The 20,642-nt window shown below is 39.5% G+C and overlaps 1 protein-coding gene across 1 annotated transcript in view; it reads right to left on the bottom strand.

Annotated features, from left to right (window-relative positions):
- Positions 1-3,267: 3,267 nt before the first annotated feature.
- Positions 3,268-20,642, bottom strand: part of GABRA3 (gamma-aminobutyric acid type A receptor subunit alpha3) — a 1,474,619-nt gene continuing 1,457,244 nt past the window's right edge. Inside the window, exon 10 of the mRNA XM_078685895.1 lies at positions 3,268-3,660. Within this exon, the coding sequence (XP_078542021.1) occupies positions 3,352-3,660 (309 nt within the window). The 3' untranslated portion in view covers positions 3,268-3,351. The remainder of the gene's footprint in view (positions 3,661-20,642) is intronic.

A 20,642-nucleotide genomic window follows, 5' to 3' on the forward strand; every position in this document is an offset into this window, starting at 1 on the left:
GTCCTTGTTTTATATAAGTTGTTAAATTATTATATTCTTCCTCTGGAGCTAGTTTTTTTGTTAATATTTGTATTTAATTATTAATATTTTATTTATCTTGCGGGACTAATCATTGTCGCCCCCTTTCACAATTGTTGTTTGTATTATGATTAGAACCATTTGAGGACTGCTTGTGATGTAATACCCCCATACATAGTATTACATGTAATGATATAGAACTTAAAATCTCAGCATACGCTGAGGGCATCTAATTATACATGTCCAACATCTCCACTTCATTGCAATCCTTTTGTAATGGAAGTTCAATTGTACCTACACAGTCATTTCTGGCTATCAATTGAACCAGAATATGGCAGAGGTTCTCCCATTCAATTCACTATGAATCAGGCCCTTGTTTGAAAAGACAAATGTTATGTGAAGCCCGACAAAGATTAAATATATGGGTACTTTGTTTGCACCGAACCTCATGAAATCTGCTCAGTTCAATATCTCTACCCCTAAAACCAAGAAACAAGATTTGTTGCCTGCTTGATCTCCTTTTTCCCTCCTATGGTGGGGGAGACTGGAGACCATCAAAATTATAATTCCCCCACTTATTCGTTTTGTTCTCACATTATTACCTTATAATTTTCCTTCATTTGGTTTAAAACAATTTTTTGATCGCTTATGCTCAACATCTTTAGGGAAAAATTAAACCCCTCATATTACTTTACCAAAATTTAAAAGTATAAATTTGAAGGCTGTGCTAGATTCCTTAATTTCAAAGTATACCATCCTCCTTTCATCATCAGACAAGCTTGTGCAGTGTCATCCCAGTACGTAAATTCACCTGAACCTCCTTGGGTCAAACTTGTAACGTCATTTTTTGATAATCTCTCTTGGAAGCAAATTATCCATATGTCTAATTTGTATGCTTTAAACAGATATCTTATTTTAAAGTACACCAATGTTGTTGTTTGTAAATATCTGTTGCATCAAAACCCACCTAGGAAATGTTTTCTTCTACCTACTATATAGAACAACAAATATTTAAACGTTAATAAGAAGTAATCTTGTTGGAAGCACTGGAAAGAAAATGGATATTTCTTGAATCAGTCAGATAATAGAGGAGACCTTGATAGCAGACTTTCTAGTATTACGAAAATCCTGAATTTGTATTATTGGCTTCTTCATGGGCAATTCTATGTGACTTTAATATGGGCACTCACACAACTGTATACGATCACCAGTGTCTTTTAAGCCAAATGTGTTCAGCAGACGCTTCACATTAAAAGGCAGTTTTTTTGCATTATCTAGTCTGCCTACCCTGAAGAACAGTTGTTCAATAGTGGTAGAAAAATATATTTAACACAAATATTTTTTAATTAGTGAAAAAGAAATTGCATGCTTCAAGGATATCATATTTTTATCCTGTCTGAAGTTGTGGCTTGTGGAATAAAGTTTCAGTTTGGAGCACACTAATTGAAATCCTGATTGAAGTCCTGATCTCCTATACTCCTGTTTGTGCAGGATCAGAATTCAGGCTCATATTCATGCGCTTAGAGTTGAAAACAAGAATGCACTCTTTTTAGATTAGGCAATCACAATTGGGTGACTGGAGTTAAGCAAAAACGTTTAGCACAAATCCAGGACTAGATGTATTTCTCTATATTGAGTGAAAATATATTGTCTATCCACAATGTAACGTTACCATAATATCATGATGGTAAGTATATATAGTAAACATACATTTACTATTCTTAAATCCATCTACAGTTTCCTTGAAAATATATATGTGTCCTCAAGGTAAATAGATGAGAAGTACAAATAGTAAACCTAGGCTTACTTTTAGATGCGTATCTTCACAATATTGTGGTAGTTAATATTCTAGATAGATGTTACCAGGACAGTATTTAAAACTCAATATTGTGGTATAACGCCTTAGTAAATGCTTAACTAGTCTGAAGAGATGTGTTGGTTTCTATGCCTTGATAACATGGGCCCTCTTTAGACCTAGATGAAGGCACCATGTGCACCTAAATCTCTGTCCTACCTGTGCCCCCCTGATTGGTTACACACTCACTTTGAAGTTTTATATTGCAGGGCTGTTCAGAAGACGTGGCAAATGCCAACATGGTATTAGAGCTCTATACATTAAAAAATATTTTTATGATTGACAGAACATAGACCCTAGTGAATTGCCACATCAGTGCTGGGTTTGCACCAGGGCCACACATTTTTCCTGGGACAGCTCATGTGCCGTTGTGTATTAGTGGCAGTGTAAGGGGAATTGCACAGATACATGTTTCTCTAAAAACACGTGGAATCCAAGATACTATACTCCACGGCTTAGTGAACTCCCACCCCTTACATTGCAGGATCCAGAGCCCAAGGTAATGTAGGCCAATAGATGCTGAATGTTGGTAGTGTTCGCACACCAAGGGGAACACAATCTCTTGCTTTACCGATGTCCCTTTGGTACGGGGCATACTTATCTTTCATGTTTCTTAGTGAGTGCACACACACACTTATCTTGTATTTGAGTGTGTAGTAGGCCTTTTGGGTAAACCCATTCATTTCTGTTGGGAGTTCAGGAAGGCCATCACAGTCACAATCACCAATCCTTCCAGGCCTCCCAGTGTTAGAATAGAACAGACAATATGGTTGCCCAAACTAACCTGACGTGCCTTGAAGCGCAAAAGAAGAAGCAGTTTTGCAGTCCTGGGCATGTGGCACACCAACCTGCATCCACCTCTAAGCTGGATAGACAAGAGGCATGTGATGACTGGCTCCTCCTGCTCATTTTAAATTCAACCTTTTAGAGGCACATATATAGTCAAAGCACAGAAATTGCACTGTGCAAGTACTTAGAAGAGGGTGACCCTGTACCCACAGTTTACACAGACATTTGATAGATGGTCTACATGGACATTTGACAGAGAGCTTTTGTTAAAATCGCACACTTGATGCAACATGGTTCTCTAGTAATTGTGCTCAACTTCTGTCATATACAAGGAGCAAATCACAGCATTCCCGGTTTAGAAAGTCGCGTTCATAGAAACCAATGACTATTGAAATGTATGCTTGGTTACCCAATGCAGTCCAATCAGAGGAGAAAACAAACACAGTCGCAGCCTGTGAAATATGCAGCATGAATAAACAGCATGCAACCAGCCTACGCCAGAGACTAGCAGAAAAAAAGGTTTGCAGCGGCAAAACTGATGTGACATCACAAATGCCAGAGGCACGATCATTCCTTTTCATCAATAGCAAAAAGAAAAAAATCACAGTTTTCTTTACATTAAAAATAAAAATAAAATAGTTTTCAGATTTCCTGCCTGATTCCACAAAGGAAGTGTTTTTTTAAAGTTCTTATTGTTTTGGAATCATTCCCTTAATAGTTGATTCTCGGTTCACATACGTGGCCCAGTACACCAGATTGAAGATAGCAAAAAGCACAGGAAAAACAATGCGGGACATTTTGTCGATTTTGCTGACACTGTTGTAAGTTTTCTTGCATTCAGGGGGCTTCTCTTCAAGGCGCTGCATCTTGGGAGGCAGGGCGGCACTCTTTGAAATTGTTGACAGACCAGGATCTTTGGCAATATTCAAGGCGTATGTGGTTCCCACAATGTTGTATGTGTTGTTGGCTTTCTTCGTCAATAATATTGGCTCTTTTCTCTAGAAATGTGGAAAACAAAAATGCATTACATGATGCCACATACACCGCCTCTGTTCTACGTAGTGGAAGAAACATCAAAATATGAGTTCTGATATTTTAGCCCAAACGTTGGGCCCGATTCACAAAGGTAAACTTACACTTTTGTGTAAGTTTACTACTTTTGGGCATTCGCAAAGGTAAACTAAGAACCGAAGTCTAACTTTACTAGTAGTAACTAACATTGGTGAATACCAAACAGTAGTAAAGTTAAACTTTTGGTCTAAGATTACCTTTCTGAATACCAAAAAGTAGTAAAGGTAGGCTTTTTTGGTCGAAGTTTAGCTTTGTAAAGTTACACAAAAATGTAAGTTCATCTTTCTGAATAGGGCCCATTGTGTATAATTGATATTTGTATTCCAGTTGATATATTGCAACTGTGAAGAAAAAACAATTAACCACTTTGCAGATTCAATCCACCTCATGATTCTTGCTCTGAGCATGAAACTTTGGGACATATGTACATGCCCCTATCGCCACAAGAATGTCACTTTTTGTGTCATTTCCATGGCGATAGAGGCTTCACATTATTTAAAAGGCACTTCATGTGGATTAAGGCTGCCTCGTAAATAAGACCCCCTTTTACTCTATGCTTCGCGTAAGAGGGGTGGGTAGTGGGTGTTGCTGTGGGTGTTCCAACGCAATACCCATTGAGATTTATGCTGTCCCCTATTTACAAGGGCAGCGTAAATAGCAGGCAGCACCAAAATTAAAAGCAAGGAAAACCTGGTCTTAACTTGGGGAAACGAGGAGAAATGCTTTATTTCTTCTCGTTTTTGCTTTTTTCCTTGTGTGCTGCCTTGTGCAGCACATATGGAAAATGCAAATACGCCTTGGATTATTTATGTGTAGGAAGGTGACCCTTCCGGCACATAAACAATCGCTAAAAAAAAATGTTTTAACTTCCATGTGTGCTGCATTAAGCAGCACACATTGAAGTGACAAAAAGGTATTTCAGGATTGTTTATGTGCAGGAAGTTCTACCTTCCTACACATAAGCAATGCTCCCCTGCAAACAGACACCCTTGCACCATGGTGCAGGGATGCCTGTGTTGGCGTTACCCTGCTAAGGGTAGCGCCAGCACAGGGGGAAATGCAAGGCTTCACGATATCCTTGTAAATAAGGTACAGCCTTGCATTTCTGAAGTGGCGGAATCAGGCGTTAAGCCATGACAGCTAACGCCTCACTCAACTACTTCCTTGTACACATGCCACTTTCTATTTTATCTCCAGGCAGTACAATAGCATCCAGTTGAGATGCTGTGCTGGTTACATTTGCATACATACACCATGTTCTTATGAATATATTCAAAGAATCAGACCCGAATATATCATGGGACTGCATTGCCCTTGCATCTAGCAAGGTGACACAAGAGGAACGCAATCCATAGGTCAGATTTACCAAGCCACTATGCAAGGCTCTGCATGGATTGGTAAATACTGAGTAACGCAAGGCAACCCAAATCCCAGCCTCACGGTACTCTGCACCGGGAAGGCATTACATGTGTACAGCGTGTTTGTCCTCATGCAAACACCCATATATTTTGGTGATTTTCCAGATGTACCAAGACTGGTAAATTTGGAAATGTGTCAAAATTGTACTCCTTCCCTTCTTCTGTCATTGTCTTTTCTTTCTAAGTATGCTGCATTCTGAAGCACACTTAGAAATGTAAAAACTCAAATAAGGGTTGTTTGTGTGCAGGAAGGTGCCCCTTCCTGGACAAGAGCAATCCTGCCTGCAAAGCAGGCACCTTTGCACCATGAACCGTTGCATAGGGTGCTAGTGTTGGCACTAGGCTGCCATGATCCTGCCAGAGAAAGGAGAGAGAAGGAATGCACCATATCTTGATAGACGTGGCTTATTCCAGCCCTCTCCGTTACATGCAGCACATTGCAGCAAGTTATCTTGCTGGGTTGTGATACGTCAAATTTTGATAAATCTGGGGCCCAGTGTCTGCAGCACTAGTCCAAACCTGCAGGTTTTTGTTTCCGATAGAAGCATGCACATTCTGGTAGATATAATCCACAATGATAAAAAGAGATGACTTTTGTAAAACATCAAATGCAGCATTACTGGACTATAATAAGAATTTCAGAAATGTTGCATTGCCATTTAAGGATGACAAATAATTCAGGAAAAGAAATAGTTTTAATTTCCAAATAAATCTGCTGAGAATCCAGTACATCTCTGAGTGCCTTCACAAGGAGAATCCTCCCTTTTGCCAACAGTTTTTCTTTGAGATAATAGAGGAGGGAGGAACAAGATAAATGATGGAGAAGAAGTAAAAAAAAAGTAAAATCATTGTCCAGTATGTAGAAAGCCATTGACCCTCACTAGATGGAATGTAGCACTGCCTACATCGGATAGTCACGTGCACACCTTGAGGTTCTTTCATTTTGACTCCATCTTACATTCGCCGTCATTTTGTGTTGCCTTTACACAGGCTGCTATATTCACGAAGTGTCTCTGCCCTTTGGACTGCAACGTGTCGAAAACCCCCTCTGTCCTTGTTTTGAAACCAATCTCAGACACCAGCCGGCCTAACTAATTCCTGTCTGGACTACCTAATCCCTGTATCAACTATCTGTTAGCCTTTAGTATTCTTCTCTTGTCGTATCTTATCTTTTGGCCTTCGCTATTCTCTCCCTGTGTTTTCCTATTACACAACCTTTCTTTTGAAGCATACATACATGTCCTGCCATTACTGATTGACCTATAGGTGCTGTAATTGATTGACTTATGGGGTTGGGCAAAAATACGACTCAAGGTGGACGTTCTGGTTACATGATGCCTTGTTTTGAATGTTTTCCTATTCGCTAATATTTGGCAGATCTTGTATGTCCATATTAGGCATTTTGCATGCTTGCATGAGCTAGGACTGCCCCTTACTTCTATGCTGGGTTTGTAACCCTCACATATATATATAAGACCTCAGTGTTCTGTACTCTTTATACTGCCTCATTCAGTTGCTAATGCTTCTGTGTGACGTAGTCTCACTCATTTGAGTTTAATAAAGATGTTCTTTTTATATTCCAGCTTCTGTGTCAACTTCTTCTTTGTATTAGTAAGACCCCTGAGAATGAAGTTTCATTTCTTCAACCTGTAGCAAGCGCTGTTTCTAATGGCTCGAAAAAGTTGTTTGTCAGTGATCCTGAGACGTACAAGGGAGTGCTAAGGCAGCAAAGCATCAGGATCATCTAGCAGTGTAGTGAGAAAGATTAGACAACAAAAAGAGCAGCAGTATAGTGAGAATTGGTGAAGTGCCTAAGCTGAGAGCATGCCATACCATCTCAGTTATTACAATAGCTAATTATTGGCGAGTTCAGATGTATTTCAAGGCCCCTTAGTGTCTCATATGCTCATTTATATACATTTATATATCAAAGCCTACATAGGGAGCACGACATGTTCTCTCAAGACGAGAATATTGCAACATATTCGTGCTATCCAGAATAGAGACTTCTCATACGCCATAGCCAAACACATGGCTAATCATGAAACAAAAACTTGGCTTGATGTAAAATTCTTTGGACTAGCAAGCATTGCACAACATGAAAGAGGTGGCAACCGAAAACAGCAACTGAGACGTTTGGAATCGAAATTAATCATAAAGTTCAAAACCAAACAGCCAGGAGGCCTCAACGGCGATGAAGAACTTTATGTCCACTTGTAATACACAATGAATAATAATGGTAACACTGCATACATGCCGTAGCAACTCTCCAACCATTTGTATATGTATACATCAATTACTGCTAGTGACAGACCGAATGTATTGATTAGGATTAATCACAGAAAACTATTATATGTAAACACATAATGCTGGTTCATAACATACCACGGGGACGTAGGGCACTTAGCCCTTGATTGACTCAGACATTATGTCTAAAAGTTACGCAATTAATCGACCATCAGGTAACTAGTTGGCCGGTTTATACACACGTGTTATTCACGAGTGTCTGGTAAGCGAAAGATCCTTTAACAAGAGGCCCGCTCTCTCATGCAGTAACTACAATACTCCTCGTGGACTGATGTGGCCAGCATTTATGTATGCATGAAGCAATGCATAGTGTTAATACAGCAACTACAAGTACCATCATGCCCCTGTTAATCAAAGAGGTGTGGAATGAAATAAATGTGGAAATCAAAAAGGGACTATTCACAAACACTACCGTGACCAGGAACTACGGTTCGAAACGCGTAGGAGGTGTTGTGTCACGTTTGAATAAACAACTGCGTTAACCCAAGAAGTGTGCCGCGATTCTTTTCTTGTATTGGATATATATATATATATATATATATATATATATATATATATATATATATTGCCTACTGGCGGTCGCCAGTAGGTAGTTATAGATAGGACCTAGTTTCCATAGGTAATCGGCAACATTCTATTTGGAATTACTTTGGCGCCGGTTTACAAATCTACACGAAATTCTCCAAGAAAATGGCCTGCTCCACTCTGCTCCTTCCCTGAAAGTTTTCGGGTGATTCGTGAAGCGGGGGCTGAGAAAAAAGGGGGTGCCAAAACGTGTTTTCCCCATGCAATTTTCCATGGGGTTCTTTAAGTGAGGTTACAGAGCGAACTGCTGAAACGGAATTACACCAGATTTGGCAAAAAGGTAGAGTTTGGTTTGCAGATTATGCTTTTTGTTAAATGGTGTAAATCTGTTCAGTAGTTCCTGAGAAAATCAAAAGTAGAATCATAGATATATCTATAGACGAAGTACCGTACACGTACGGTAAGCGTACCGTAAAACGTACGATTACGAGCACGAGCTGCATGCTGGTTGGCTGTCAACTGTCTGTCAACACTCCAAACCAGGAAGTGTTGGCAGCCATCTTGTGCCTCGGTAGAACCAAGGCATAAGAAAGCAGTGAAAGAACCGCAAAAAACATGCGAAGGGGCAGGGTAGAAACATCCTGACCCCCTAGGCCTGCTCAGGGGGTCCCACATGAATCCTTAGGCCCAAACATTTTTTTTGTTTTAAAAAAAAAATTCACGAAATACGCATATGGTACGCATACGTGGTGAAAAAGAAAAAGAAAATGAAGTCCGCTTTATTCTTGATTAGCCCCTGGGGGGCCATATCCTGGGGGCAATTTTTTTTCGACAATGGCGGGACCAGAGGGGCACCCTTGCCCCGGGGACCGCCACCCCCAGGGCTTTAACTGTATGTATGCGGGGGGGCTCATGGCCCTCCTCTCAGCCCCGGGGACCGCCACCCCGGGGCTTCTTTTTATTAAAATAAACCTGTGTGGGGGGCTCAAGCCCACCCACACGCCCTGGGGACCACCACCTCCCCAGTGCTCTAATATTGAAAATAGGGGGGTCTGTGACTGACCCCCCAGCCCCGGAGACCACCACCCTCCGGGGCTTTTCAATGTAGGGTGGGGGGCCACGCGGTCCCCCTCCTCGAGCCTTTGATGGTGCTGGGGACCGCTACCCCCCCAGGGTCCCGGGGTGTCCACCCCCGGAACACTGCTGTTTGCTACTGTAGGGCGGGAGCCACGCGGCTCCCACCCTACCATAGCAAACTGCTTTCCTATTTGAAAGAGAGAGCAAGAAACGTGCTCTCTCCTTCAAGTAGGAAAGCAGATTGATTTTCATCAGAGAGAGCAGCATGTAATCTGCTCTCTCTGACGAAAAGCAATGTCGGCTCTCGAAGGACGAGGGGAGCTGACTGGGACCGTGCGGGCATTGGGGCTCCCCCCATGGTCCCCAACGTTGTTATTCAGCCCCCGGGGATGGGGTCCCCGGGGATTATAAAAAATTTGGGATGAAGGCTATTTTTTTTACAGTAGATTTACCGTGTGCATACCATGCACATACCTACGACGTATGGTGCAAAGTCTATAAATCGTCCCGTAAGCATACCTAAGCAAGAAAAAGAAAAATATTTTTCAGATATTTATGAAGTGTATGTGTTTACATGTTGGGTGGCTCTAAAAAGAGCCCTTGTGTTTATTGGGAGATTTTAGTACCTACACAAGTAAGTACCGATGCAAAGTCAAAAGTTCATGAGGAAGACTGTTCCCTTCATCTGTAAAATGTACACCATCTCTCCTATAGATGCCTTGCATATTGAAACGCAGATTGTTGTTGTAAATGGACCCCATTCTATCGTCTCGGAGAAAAGCAGAAACAGATTTATTCACATGTTTCCTAGCTTTCTCAATTTGTGGACAAAATTGATTGGACCAGTTCCAATTCTGCCTTTGGCATATATTAGAATAGACAAAGGTAGTTTGGGGGGAAAAGTGACATCAGTTCAGTAAAGGTTTCCTTCATAAACATTTCCAGACCTACCCCAGTCAAAGTGCCTAGGTCATTGCCACCACAGTGCGCAATTATGAGGTCAGGGTGTTGGAGATGCAAAAAGGATTTCACCAATGGCATCAATTGGTGCCACTTTAACCCTCTCTGTCCAATCCATTTAATGTCTACATTTGGTAAACCTAGGTCTTTGTGAATTCATTTCTGTTCTGCATACCTTTGACTCCAGAAAATATAGCTGTGTCCCACAATCAACACTCTAAGCATCTTGAAGAGAGGTCTGGATGCACTCAGATGGTCTTTGTAAATGAAAAGGCAGTTTGAACATTTTTTTTTTCTAAAATGGTGGATAAGAGGAGTTTTGAAAAAAGCAAAGAAGTGATTGGTTGTTTGAAAACTTTTTAGATAGAAAACTAGGGTGCAATTTTCAGTTTTTTAAAAGCCTGTTATTTATTGGTTAAGAACAAGTGATAGAAAAGAACATTACTCAAGATAAGCTGGTATATTGACAAGTCAAGCACACTTGCTGTTTTGATTTGCAACAACGTATGATGAACGTTTCACCTGTGTGCTCAGTTAGGTGTTCCCTGAAGTGTTTCTATGGTAACTGGCAGAATGTGGAATGGGGGTAGGGTTGAAAGGTTTGTCAGTTCGAAAGGGTTCAAAAGATCAAGTAATAGAAATGTGTGTTTCGTTTTGATTTAATGTGGGAATAAATGTGATTTTTTGTAATTTGTATATGTGTGTAGATTGTCAGGAAACGTTTTCTATTTGCTGTAGGACTTACTGACACCCTAGGGCTGTTTGGGGAGTTTCAGAATAATCCCCAAGGTCAATTATTTTTTTTTTTTTGCTTAGGTACACTTCCGGGACGACTTACAAACTCTGCACTGTACGTCGTCCGTACGTGCAGGGTACGCGTATGATAAATCTATTGTAAAAAAAAAGCCTATATCGGGGCAAAGTAAGTATAATAGCGGGGGGTGCACAGCCCCTCGCAGCCCCGGGGACCACCACCACCTGGGGCTTGGATATGAATGATGGGGGGCCTGTAAGGCCCCCCGAACCCTGGGGACCGCCACTCCCCGGGGCTTTATTTTGAAGTATGTGGGGGCTAACAGCCCCCCGCAGCCACGGGGACTGCCACCCCCGGGGCTTATTTTAAAAAACATTTAAATAAAAAACTCTGTAGGGGAGCTCAAGCCCCCCACATGCCCTGGGGACCGCCGCCTCCCCAAGGCACTAATATTTAAAATAGGGGGGTCCGTGAGGGACCCCCCTGCCCCGGGGACGACCACCCCCGGGGCTTTTCAATGTTGGGAGGGGGGGCCCTTGATGGCCCTGGGGACCGCCACCCCCCAAGGCCGGATACTGCAGTGTCCCGGGGTGCATACCCCCGGGACACTGCTGTTTGCTATGGTAGGGCGGGAGCCTCGCAGCTCCCACCCTACCAAAACAAAATGCTTTTCTGTTTGAAAGAGAGAGCAGGTTAACCTGCTCTCTCTTTGAAGTAGGGAAGCAGATTGCTTTTCGTTAGGGAGAGCAGCATGTATGCTGCTCTCTATGACGAAAAGCAATGCTGGCTCCGGAAGGACGCGGGGAGCCGGCTGGGAACGTGGGGGCAATGGGGCTCCCCCCACGGTCCCCAACGTTGTATTTCGTTGTACGTTGCAAAGTCTGTAAGTCATCCCGTAAGCGTACCTAAGCAATAATAAAAAATATATATTTTATAGGTATCTATCAAGCTTATGTGTTTAGATGTTGGTTGGTTCTAATAAGAGCTTTTCTCTTTATTGGTACTTATTAGTAAGTACCTATGCAGAGTCTAAACTTGTTGAGGAGGAGTGTTTTACAGTGTGCTGAACGTTTGACCTCTGTGGACAGTTGATGTTTGCATTATCTTTTGGGGGTAGGGTGCAAAGTTATGTCTGTTGGAAAGGGTTCAAATGTTCAACCAATAGAAATGTGTGTTTCTTTTTGAATTAATGTGTGAAGGAATTTGATTTGTTATTAACGTGTATATATGTGTAAATTGAGAGGGAAAATGTGCGATTTTTTGGTTCTGCCGCAAACACTGAAGTAGAGAGATTCTGTATACGAATATCTGCTGTGTGAGTGGCATTCTTCTTAATCTACAAATCAATTTGAAAGGTGAGTTGATAACTTGTAAGGGAACGTATGTGGTACATTTTGTTTTTAGTAAGAGTAATGTGTTTATCCTTCTAAAGAGTGTAGAATCATATTCTGATTTTGTCTGCATTTGGATAACTATTGTGATAAAATCATTTGGTAAGTTAATGTGTTTAGTGAGTCACCTTTGTACAATAAAGTGCAGTACTAAAAAATTTAGAATGTGTGCAGTCACTTTTTCAGTTGTAGAGTAGTTAATAGTGTTGCTTGTTTAGAATTAGGCTTGTGTTCTAAATCTACAATTTTGCAGTCAGTATACATACACTGTTGCATACACTTTTGGCAGATTTACAAGCCCCTTTTGTCTTTTTGTTGATGTATTGTGTAACTTTTTTAATGTAATGTTGGTAAAAATAATGTAGTAAATGGCATATGTATTTGCAAAATGAGTCAGTGTTGTCTACTGAAATGTAGTAGTTATATACATGGAATGTGTGCAGTCACTTAAACGTTTTACAGTAGTAAATGTGTTTTCGTAAAATGCATGGTCTCATATTTTTTTGTCTAATATCACAGTGTGCGTCTGTGTACATTAAGGAATTATATTTGCCCCTTTTTCTATATTTTCCACCCTCTCTTGTCATACTGCCCCCTCTCTCCTCTTATTCCTTCCTCTCTCTTCTTAGTACCCCTTTTTCTTATATTCTCCTCTTTCCTCATACTCCCCTTCTTGGTGTTCATATTTCCTTGTCTCTCCTTATATTCCTTCTGTCTTCTCATTTTCCCCCTCTCTCTTCATACTTCATCTTTCTCTTCATACTCCCTGTTCTCTCCTCTTTCTCCTCACTCTCTCTCTGCATACACTCTGGGGCAGATTTACAAGCCCCTTGTGCGTCTTTGTTGTTCTATTGTGTCACTTTTTTTGATGTAATGTTGGCAAAAATAATGTTGTGAATTGCATATGTATTTTCAAAATGAGTCAGGGTTGTTCACTGAAATGTAGTAGTTATATACATGGAATGTGTGCAGTCACGTAACCGTTTTCCAGTAGTAAATGTGTTTCGGTAAAATGCATGGTCTCATATTTTTTTGTCTAATATCACACTGTGTGTCTGTGTACATTAAGGAATTATATTCGCCCTTTTTCCATATTTTCCACCCTCTCGTCATACTCCCCCCTCTCTCCTCTTACTCTTTCCTCTCTCCTCATACTACCCCCTTTTTCTTATATTCTCCTCTGTCCTCATACTCCCCTTCTTTGTATTCATATTTCCCTGTCTCTCCTTATATTCCTCCTGTCTCCTCATTTTCCCCCTCTCTCTTCATACTTCATCTTTCTCTTCATACTCCCTGTTCTCTCCTCTTACTCCTCCCTCTCTCTCTGCATACACTCGGGGGAGATTTACAAGCCCCTTGCGCGTCTTCGTTATTCTATTGTGACACTTTTTTTGATGTAATGTTGGCAAAAATAAAGAAAAAATGAAGAAAAATGAAAGAAGCAAATTGAAGTCCCATTAGTGTATGGGAAAAAAGCTTGGAAGCTCGCTGTTTCCCTCAGTTGTTTCCAACAGGAAAAGGAGGGTGATATGATGACTGGCCTGTGCAGATTCCTGCTTCTGAATACCGGACATCAAGATTGTATGCAGAAGATCCAAGATTTCGACAATGTATTCCGTATTTGTTTCATCTTTTGTTTGAGAATGACTTGTCTGGACTTTCTCATGCAGTGAACCTTATTTTGAAAACAGGTGTACATATGCAAAATGTTTCGGCAAAGGAATTTATGGATAAAGTACAGCAGAAAGATAATGTTTTGGAATCTCAGCTAATTAATCTCATGGCATGTCAGTGTGGTACTAATGAGTACTGGTACCGTTGTCATTGAGAACTTAAATGTATGCTAAGGAACTTAGGAACTCCTACATGGTTCTTTACTCTAAGCTGTGCTGAATATGCTTGGGATGATTTACTTCAATTTCTTCGAGAGGCAAATCCAAATATACTAAATATTGAATACAAGACACCTGAGGAATTGTGCTCTTTGAATCCAGTTAATGTATGCAGGTATTTCAATCATAGATTTGAAGCTATGATGTCTTTTATTACCAATAAAAAAATCCTCCTCGTGGAGAGGTTCTGGATTTCTTTTGGAGAAAGGTGTATCAAGCGAGAGGTGCTCCTCACATACATATGCTAATATGGATCAAAGATGCTCCCAAATTTGGAACAGACTCAGATGATACTGTGTTGTCTTTTATTGAAGAATATGCTACATGTGATATACCCAAAAGTACAGAAGATAAGGACTTAAGACAACAAGTCTTACGATTCCAAAGCCATCGTTGTGGGAAATACTGTTGTCGAATGTACAAATCCAAGGACAACTTCTACACCAAATGTAGTTTTGGATCTCCACGTCCTGTAATATTGAAAGGAAGAGTGAACAGTTTTATGTCATCTTTGTGTCATACTATCACAAGAAAGTATCCAAAAAATACCTACAACTTAAGAAGAAATGAAGAGCCAAAATACATAATTGATAATTGACTACAACCCAGTCATTTTTTCCAAGTGGAATGCTAACATGGATATTAAATATGTTGCGGACAATTCCATTGCTGTTGCTCGATATGTAACATCCTACATAACAAAATCAGAAAAGACGGAATTGAAGAAAATGTGGGAAGAGATTTCCCACGAGAAGAGTCTAAGTAAGAAATTATATAGTTACAGTTTGAAGATGTTATCTCATCAAGAAATTGGAGCATATGAATGCTCGGATCGCTTATCATCTGCAAGTCTATACTCCAAATCTAGAAGAATCATTTGGGTGAGTCTAGGTCTGGCTGCAACACGAAATCTAGTACTTAAATCTGTACAAGAAATTTAGTATTTAGCTAAAAAAGAGCCAGAAAGTACAGATATTGTGAAAACTAATATGTTGGATACATATTATCCAAATAGAAGTCATCATCTTGAGTATATTTGTCTCTATGAAGTGCTGCAAAACTGTCTACCGCTTTTCCGCCCCGCTCTCTTTGCGACTGGGGCAGAAAAGGTCTAATATGGTGGCGGTGTCTAATAGACACCGCCAGCCATATTAGGATGGGCTGTTTCAGATGCCTTTCCGTGGTAGGGCCCCCTGCAGGCCCCCAGAGTGAAGGAGAGGTGGGGGTGCACATGGGGGGTACCTATGGTACCCCCCCAGCATTTCAAAGTGCAACATGGCAGGCACCGCGCGGTGCCTGTCATGTTGTGCTTTGAAACGCACAAAATGCATTATTAGCATTGCGGGGGTGAGGCTTTCAGCACCTCCTGCCGCAATGTTAAAAATGCGGGATGCAACCGCCACTGTGGCGGGGGCATCCTAATTCCACAGACGGGACCCCCGCCATTATGTCGGACGGTCCCTTCCCACGACAGGATGGCGGGCAGACAAAGTCCATCCGTCATCCTAATCGGCCCCTATATTTTTAAACGTAATATTACAGAAAATAATGGTATATATGCCGTGATTGGTTCTGAAGGATGTTTGGTAAAACAAAGAAAAGGACATTTAATTAATCACCGTAAACTGAGTTGCGAAACTCCTGACAAAAGGGAATTTTACTATTTAGCTCTTTTGCAACTTTTCAAGCCGTGGCGTTCAGAATTGAAATTACTTGGAGATTTTGAGAGCTATGAAGATTCCTTCAACGCAAGTAAAGATACTATAGGATGTCCTGTTTTTGCTAATAATGTGAAAATGTTGAACGACGAAATTGAGCAAGACGCTACAATTGCAGCAGAGATTGCTAGAGACAGTTCTCAAGACAGTCAAACTTCTGCTCCGTTGAGTCAGGATCCACTAGGAGAAGCAATTGTTCAAAATGAGGCAGCAACTGCTATGGAAGAGGTGGAAACAGCAATGTATCAAGCTCAAGAAGATGTAACAAACTTAGGAAACTTGGAAGAACAACTAAATGTTGAGCAGAAACAAAAATATGAGCAAGTGAGAGAACAGATTGACCATGGATTACTTCATGAAAAGAAAGAGTGCTCTTGTTCATCTTTTTAACCTATCCGAATATACGTTAGTGGACAAGCTGGAACAGGAAAACGTTTTTTAATTAAAGTAATTACAACTTATCTACAGAAAAGAACTGAGTCGCATTTGTCTTGTGTTGTCACTGCTCCAACTGGGTTGGCGGCACACAATATTAAAGGAATTTCTTTACATTGTTTATTAATGCTGCCAGTAGAGCATGAAAACAAATTGGAATACCATAAGCTATCTGGAGAAGCTTGTTGTGAAGTTTCAAGAGTCTTGAAGAAAATGAAACCCTTGAGACTAGATCTGGGTTTAGAGCCCATTTCAGAACTGTTAGCGGCTCGACCTCTCCTGTATTGGAGAAGGCTCTGGACAGTACCCGAGCTTGATGATTATAGAGCTGAGTTCTCCGCAGTTTGGGGGCGGCTGAAGAGCAAAAATATACCCTGGTTATCCCATATTAAAGCTGTTGTATACCAAATAGGTTTGCCCCAATTATGGGAGACCCCAGAGGAGAGTTGTCCAGCGGTCCCGAGAACTAAGCTGCTGGCCTCCCTGAGACAGTATAATCTAGGTTTGCTGCATTGTTTGTCAACTATGGGCAGGTTGTCTACAGAATTTCTGCAGGTTAAACTTGTGCCCAGGAGGGAGGAATTCATTGATTTAATACAACCTCCCACTGCTAGAAAACTATATACACAATTAAGACACGGCTGTCTGCCGATTGGGGCATTGATTTGCAAATGGGTGGGACGAGAAGAGGGAATCTGCCCAGTTTGAAACAACAGGAAAGAAGATATGGTTCATGTCTTGTTCTTCTGCCCTGCCTACAGAGCAATACGGAGATCTTGGCTGGCTCCATTGTGTAGAAATTTGGGCTTAAAACAATGTGCTCAGGCTTGTAGAATTTTAAGATTTGATACTTCACCCCCTATTGTGTTCTCGGTCTCCCGCTTTTTATATGTATGTGGCATAGAAGGTCTACTCTGATTAATCGTGTTAAATTGTGATTAATTGAATTGACTGTCATCCTTCATTTGATAACTTATTGTTTAAGAATTTTTTTTAACTAAGGTTTTTAACTATTCATGTATTCTATGTATTTTATCTTGTATGTACATATTTTATTTGTGCTTTTATGGCCATTGGCCGAAATAAAGTTATCAAATTGAAAATGAAACTTCTCATTATTGATGAGGTAAGCATGGTATCAACCTTAATGCTTGTCTTTGTGCATTTAAGAATGCAGCAAATTCTTAAAACAAAATATGACGTATTATTTGGAGGAAAGCACATCATAGTTTTTGGAGATCTACTACAACTTACTCCTGTAAAAGGACAACCAGTGTTTAAAAAACTGGCACATGAAGATACCAGAAAGTCTTTGGGGAGCATTAGAAATGTTGACATTTGGTCATTTTTTTAACATAAGGAACTTATTACAAATATGTGACAGGCAAATGATGCTGATTATGGAAGTATTCTTCAAGATATAAGAATTGGAAAAGTGACTGAACAAGTAAAGAAGCTTTACAGAGACGATTACTTTCCAATTTGTTTCCAAATGAAAATATTGTACCTGAGAAAATATATAGGAGAATTGCAGAAAACAAATCTGTAATCTGCTTAATGCCAACACTGTGTGAATGTTCTATATTCAATGAAGACAGTTTAAAGTTGGAAAATGAAGAAATTATAAAATTGGAAGCTATTGAAAAAATAGAACAGAAAGAAATCACTAGTATTTTGACCGAAAAGTTGAAGAGGAAATTGGATTCTTTAGAGAAATCAATAAGTAAAACTGCTGGTTAAGAAAAGAATTTATATGTATGTATAAACTGTAGGGTAATTTTACGATGTAATTTGAATGTGGAAAAAGGTTTAGTAAATGGAGCAATGGGTAAAATTATTGATTTAGTTAATTATGTAAATAGAGATGGTATTGAATTTTTGAAAATCAAATTTGATGAAATTGAAGAAGTACAACAGTTTAGTCATTGCTCAGCTCAGTTTTTGCTAGTAAATGATTTGTATGTTCGCAGAAAACAGTTTCCTATTTCTTTGGTGTATGCGGTGACCATTCATAAATCTCAAGGATTAAGTGTAGATAGTGCTTTAGTGAATATTGGAAGTACCGTGTTTAAAGAAGGTATGGCATATGTTGCTTTGTCTTGAGTGAGAACTTTATCTGGATTGTACTTGATTGATTTTGATGAGACAAAAATGAGTGCAGATGCGAATTGTGTGAAAGAGTATAACAGGTTAAGAAGAGAATATGCACCCAATTTAGGTCAATATCATGTATTTGAAAAGCGTGTGGTAGGTAGAAAAAGAAGATTTGAGAATATCTGTAGTGAAGTTGTAGAGAAAGAAAACAAACAAGATGAAGTTGTGATTGCAAGCAAAAAGAAAAAGGACAGTGTTGAAGAGAATGTTGGTTATCAGTTTGAAAATAGTTCTGGTGTCAACTGCTATCCTAATGTAGTTGTTAATGTTGTTTTTTTTCTTGAAAGTTTGCAACAGCAAATTGTTGAAAATCGGGAAGAAATATTCTGTTCATTGTTGTATTCTGTTTATGAGAAATGTAGTAGTGATAAAAGTAAAATGCAAAGTGTTTCTGATATTCGAAATGTTTTGGACATATGTTCTGGTTGTACTCGATTTATGCAGAATATTCAGCAAGAATGTCAGGAATTTCTAATGTATATGCTTATTGTATTAGAAGATGAAGGTATAGATATTGAAAACCTTTTTGGCCTTTCTTATAAATGGCAACATGACTGTGAAAATTGTTTGTTTACATGTAGCACTAACATAGACACTGAAAGATTTATATATTTGACTTTACCAGACTGTGAATCAGTGTCTTTTAACAATCTAGTTAGAGGATCTACTCAAAACATGGAGTGTAGGCCATGTAAATCAGAAATGTCATCAACATTATTTATACAAAGATATGGACATTATGTAATTTTAATGCTGCAACGTCGTAGAGCTGATGGAAGGAAATTGGAAACTTTAATTAAAAATGTTGTCGCTACTCAACTATCAATATCAACTTTTGTAGCTCTAGCAATTATTTTTCATGATGGACCTTCTACAACATCTGGACATTACACTGTTTATTTAAAATGTCTGAAAGGTTGGATACATTGTAATGATAGTCAATTGGTTTTTAAACATCGTTTGCCTAAAGAGTTACCAAATTCTTACCTAATATTTTGAAAGCCAAAATGTTAGGAACAAAATTTGGCCTTTCAGGATTACTGCAGTTAAGGTAGGTTGGTCTGGTGCTGTAGAGTACTTTGTAAGTGAGGGTGATGAGCTTGAAGGTGATCCTCTTGTTGACGTGAAGCCAGTGTAGATCTCTCAGGTGATGGGTGATGTGGCTGCAGCAGGGGACATTGATGATCAGTTGGGTGGAAGTGTATTGGACTAGTTGTAGTTGTTGTAGGTATTTGTCCGAGTTGAGATTCAGAGAGTTGTTCCTTATGCAGTTGGTGATGTCTTTCGGTGGTATGTGGCTCCTTGGTGAGGGAGAAGATGAGTTGGGTGTCGTCGTCTTAGCAGATAATGTTCAGGTTGTGATGGCAGGCCACTTGTGTGAGGGTGCCATGTAGATGTTGAATAGCGTCAAGTTGAGGGATGAGCTCTGGGGGACGTTGCAAATGATGTCGGTGGTTTTGGATCAGAAAGATGAGAGATGAATGCTGAGGATTATTATTGAAGAACTTCTGAACTAAGAATTTGAGATATACTAGTTGGTCATGAGGAAAAGTATGTAAAACCATTAAGGACTATTTGTTGTATATTTTGTCAGCATATATTTGTAAGTAACTTTATTTGCAGTGTATGAAAATTAATGATAGTGTTTTGTTATTTTAAGAAATTGCTGTTAGAAAAAAACATTTAACATATGTTTTGTTTCTATTTTTTAGATTGTTGAATGTTTTTTTTTAAGATAATCTGATTGGTTGTCTTTTTTTGCCCGCGGTTATGTGGTGAGTACTATTGAACTCACTGTTTCGAGTGAAATTCAATATATTCTGAGAGCAGCAAAAAAGGCAAATGAAAGGCTTTACAAATTATTTTGTGTTGTAAAAGATATATTGTAACTGTATTTTCTTTTGTCTTCCACAGATGCTAATTTTATAATATATATATTTTGTTAATATTTATTATGTTTAAGGTAAGTATAAGTAACTGTTAAAAATGGTCAATGGAATGTGCTTCTACAGAGCTGAAGTAACAAAACATGGATGGAGTACCTAGGTGTGTAAAGATGGTTTGTATCTTTTAAAGTCATTTCAAAAAAATAATATATATATATATATATACTGAGTGTACCAGTATTCTTTGCAGTTTACTACAACACATCTACTAGTTTGGAACAGGTAAGTTGAATAGACATATTGTACTTTTTTTAGTGCTGCATTTTATTATAACAGCCTGAGTTTTTTCCTCTAGTGAGAAGGAGTGACTGGTTTGAAAATGTAAGAAAATT

The sequence above is a fragment of the Lissotriton helveticus genome, chromosome 4_1 (genome assembly GCF_964261635.1).
Source record: "Lissotriton helveticus chromosome 4_1, aLisHel1.1, whole genome shotgun sequence".
Lineage (NCBI taxonomy): Eukaryota > Metazoa > Chordata > Amphibia > Caudata > Salamandridae > Lissotriton > Lissotriton helveticus.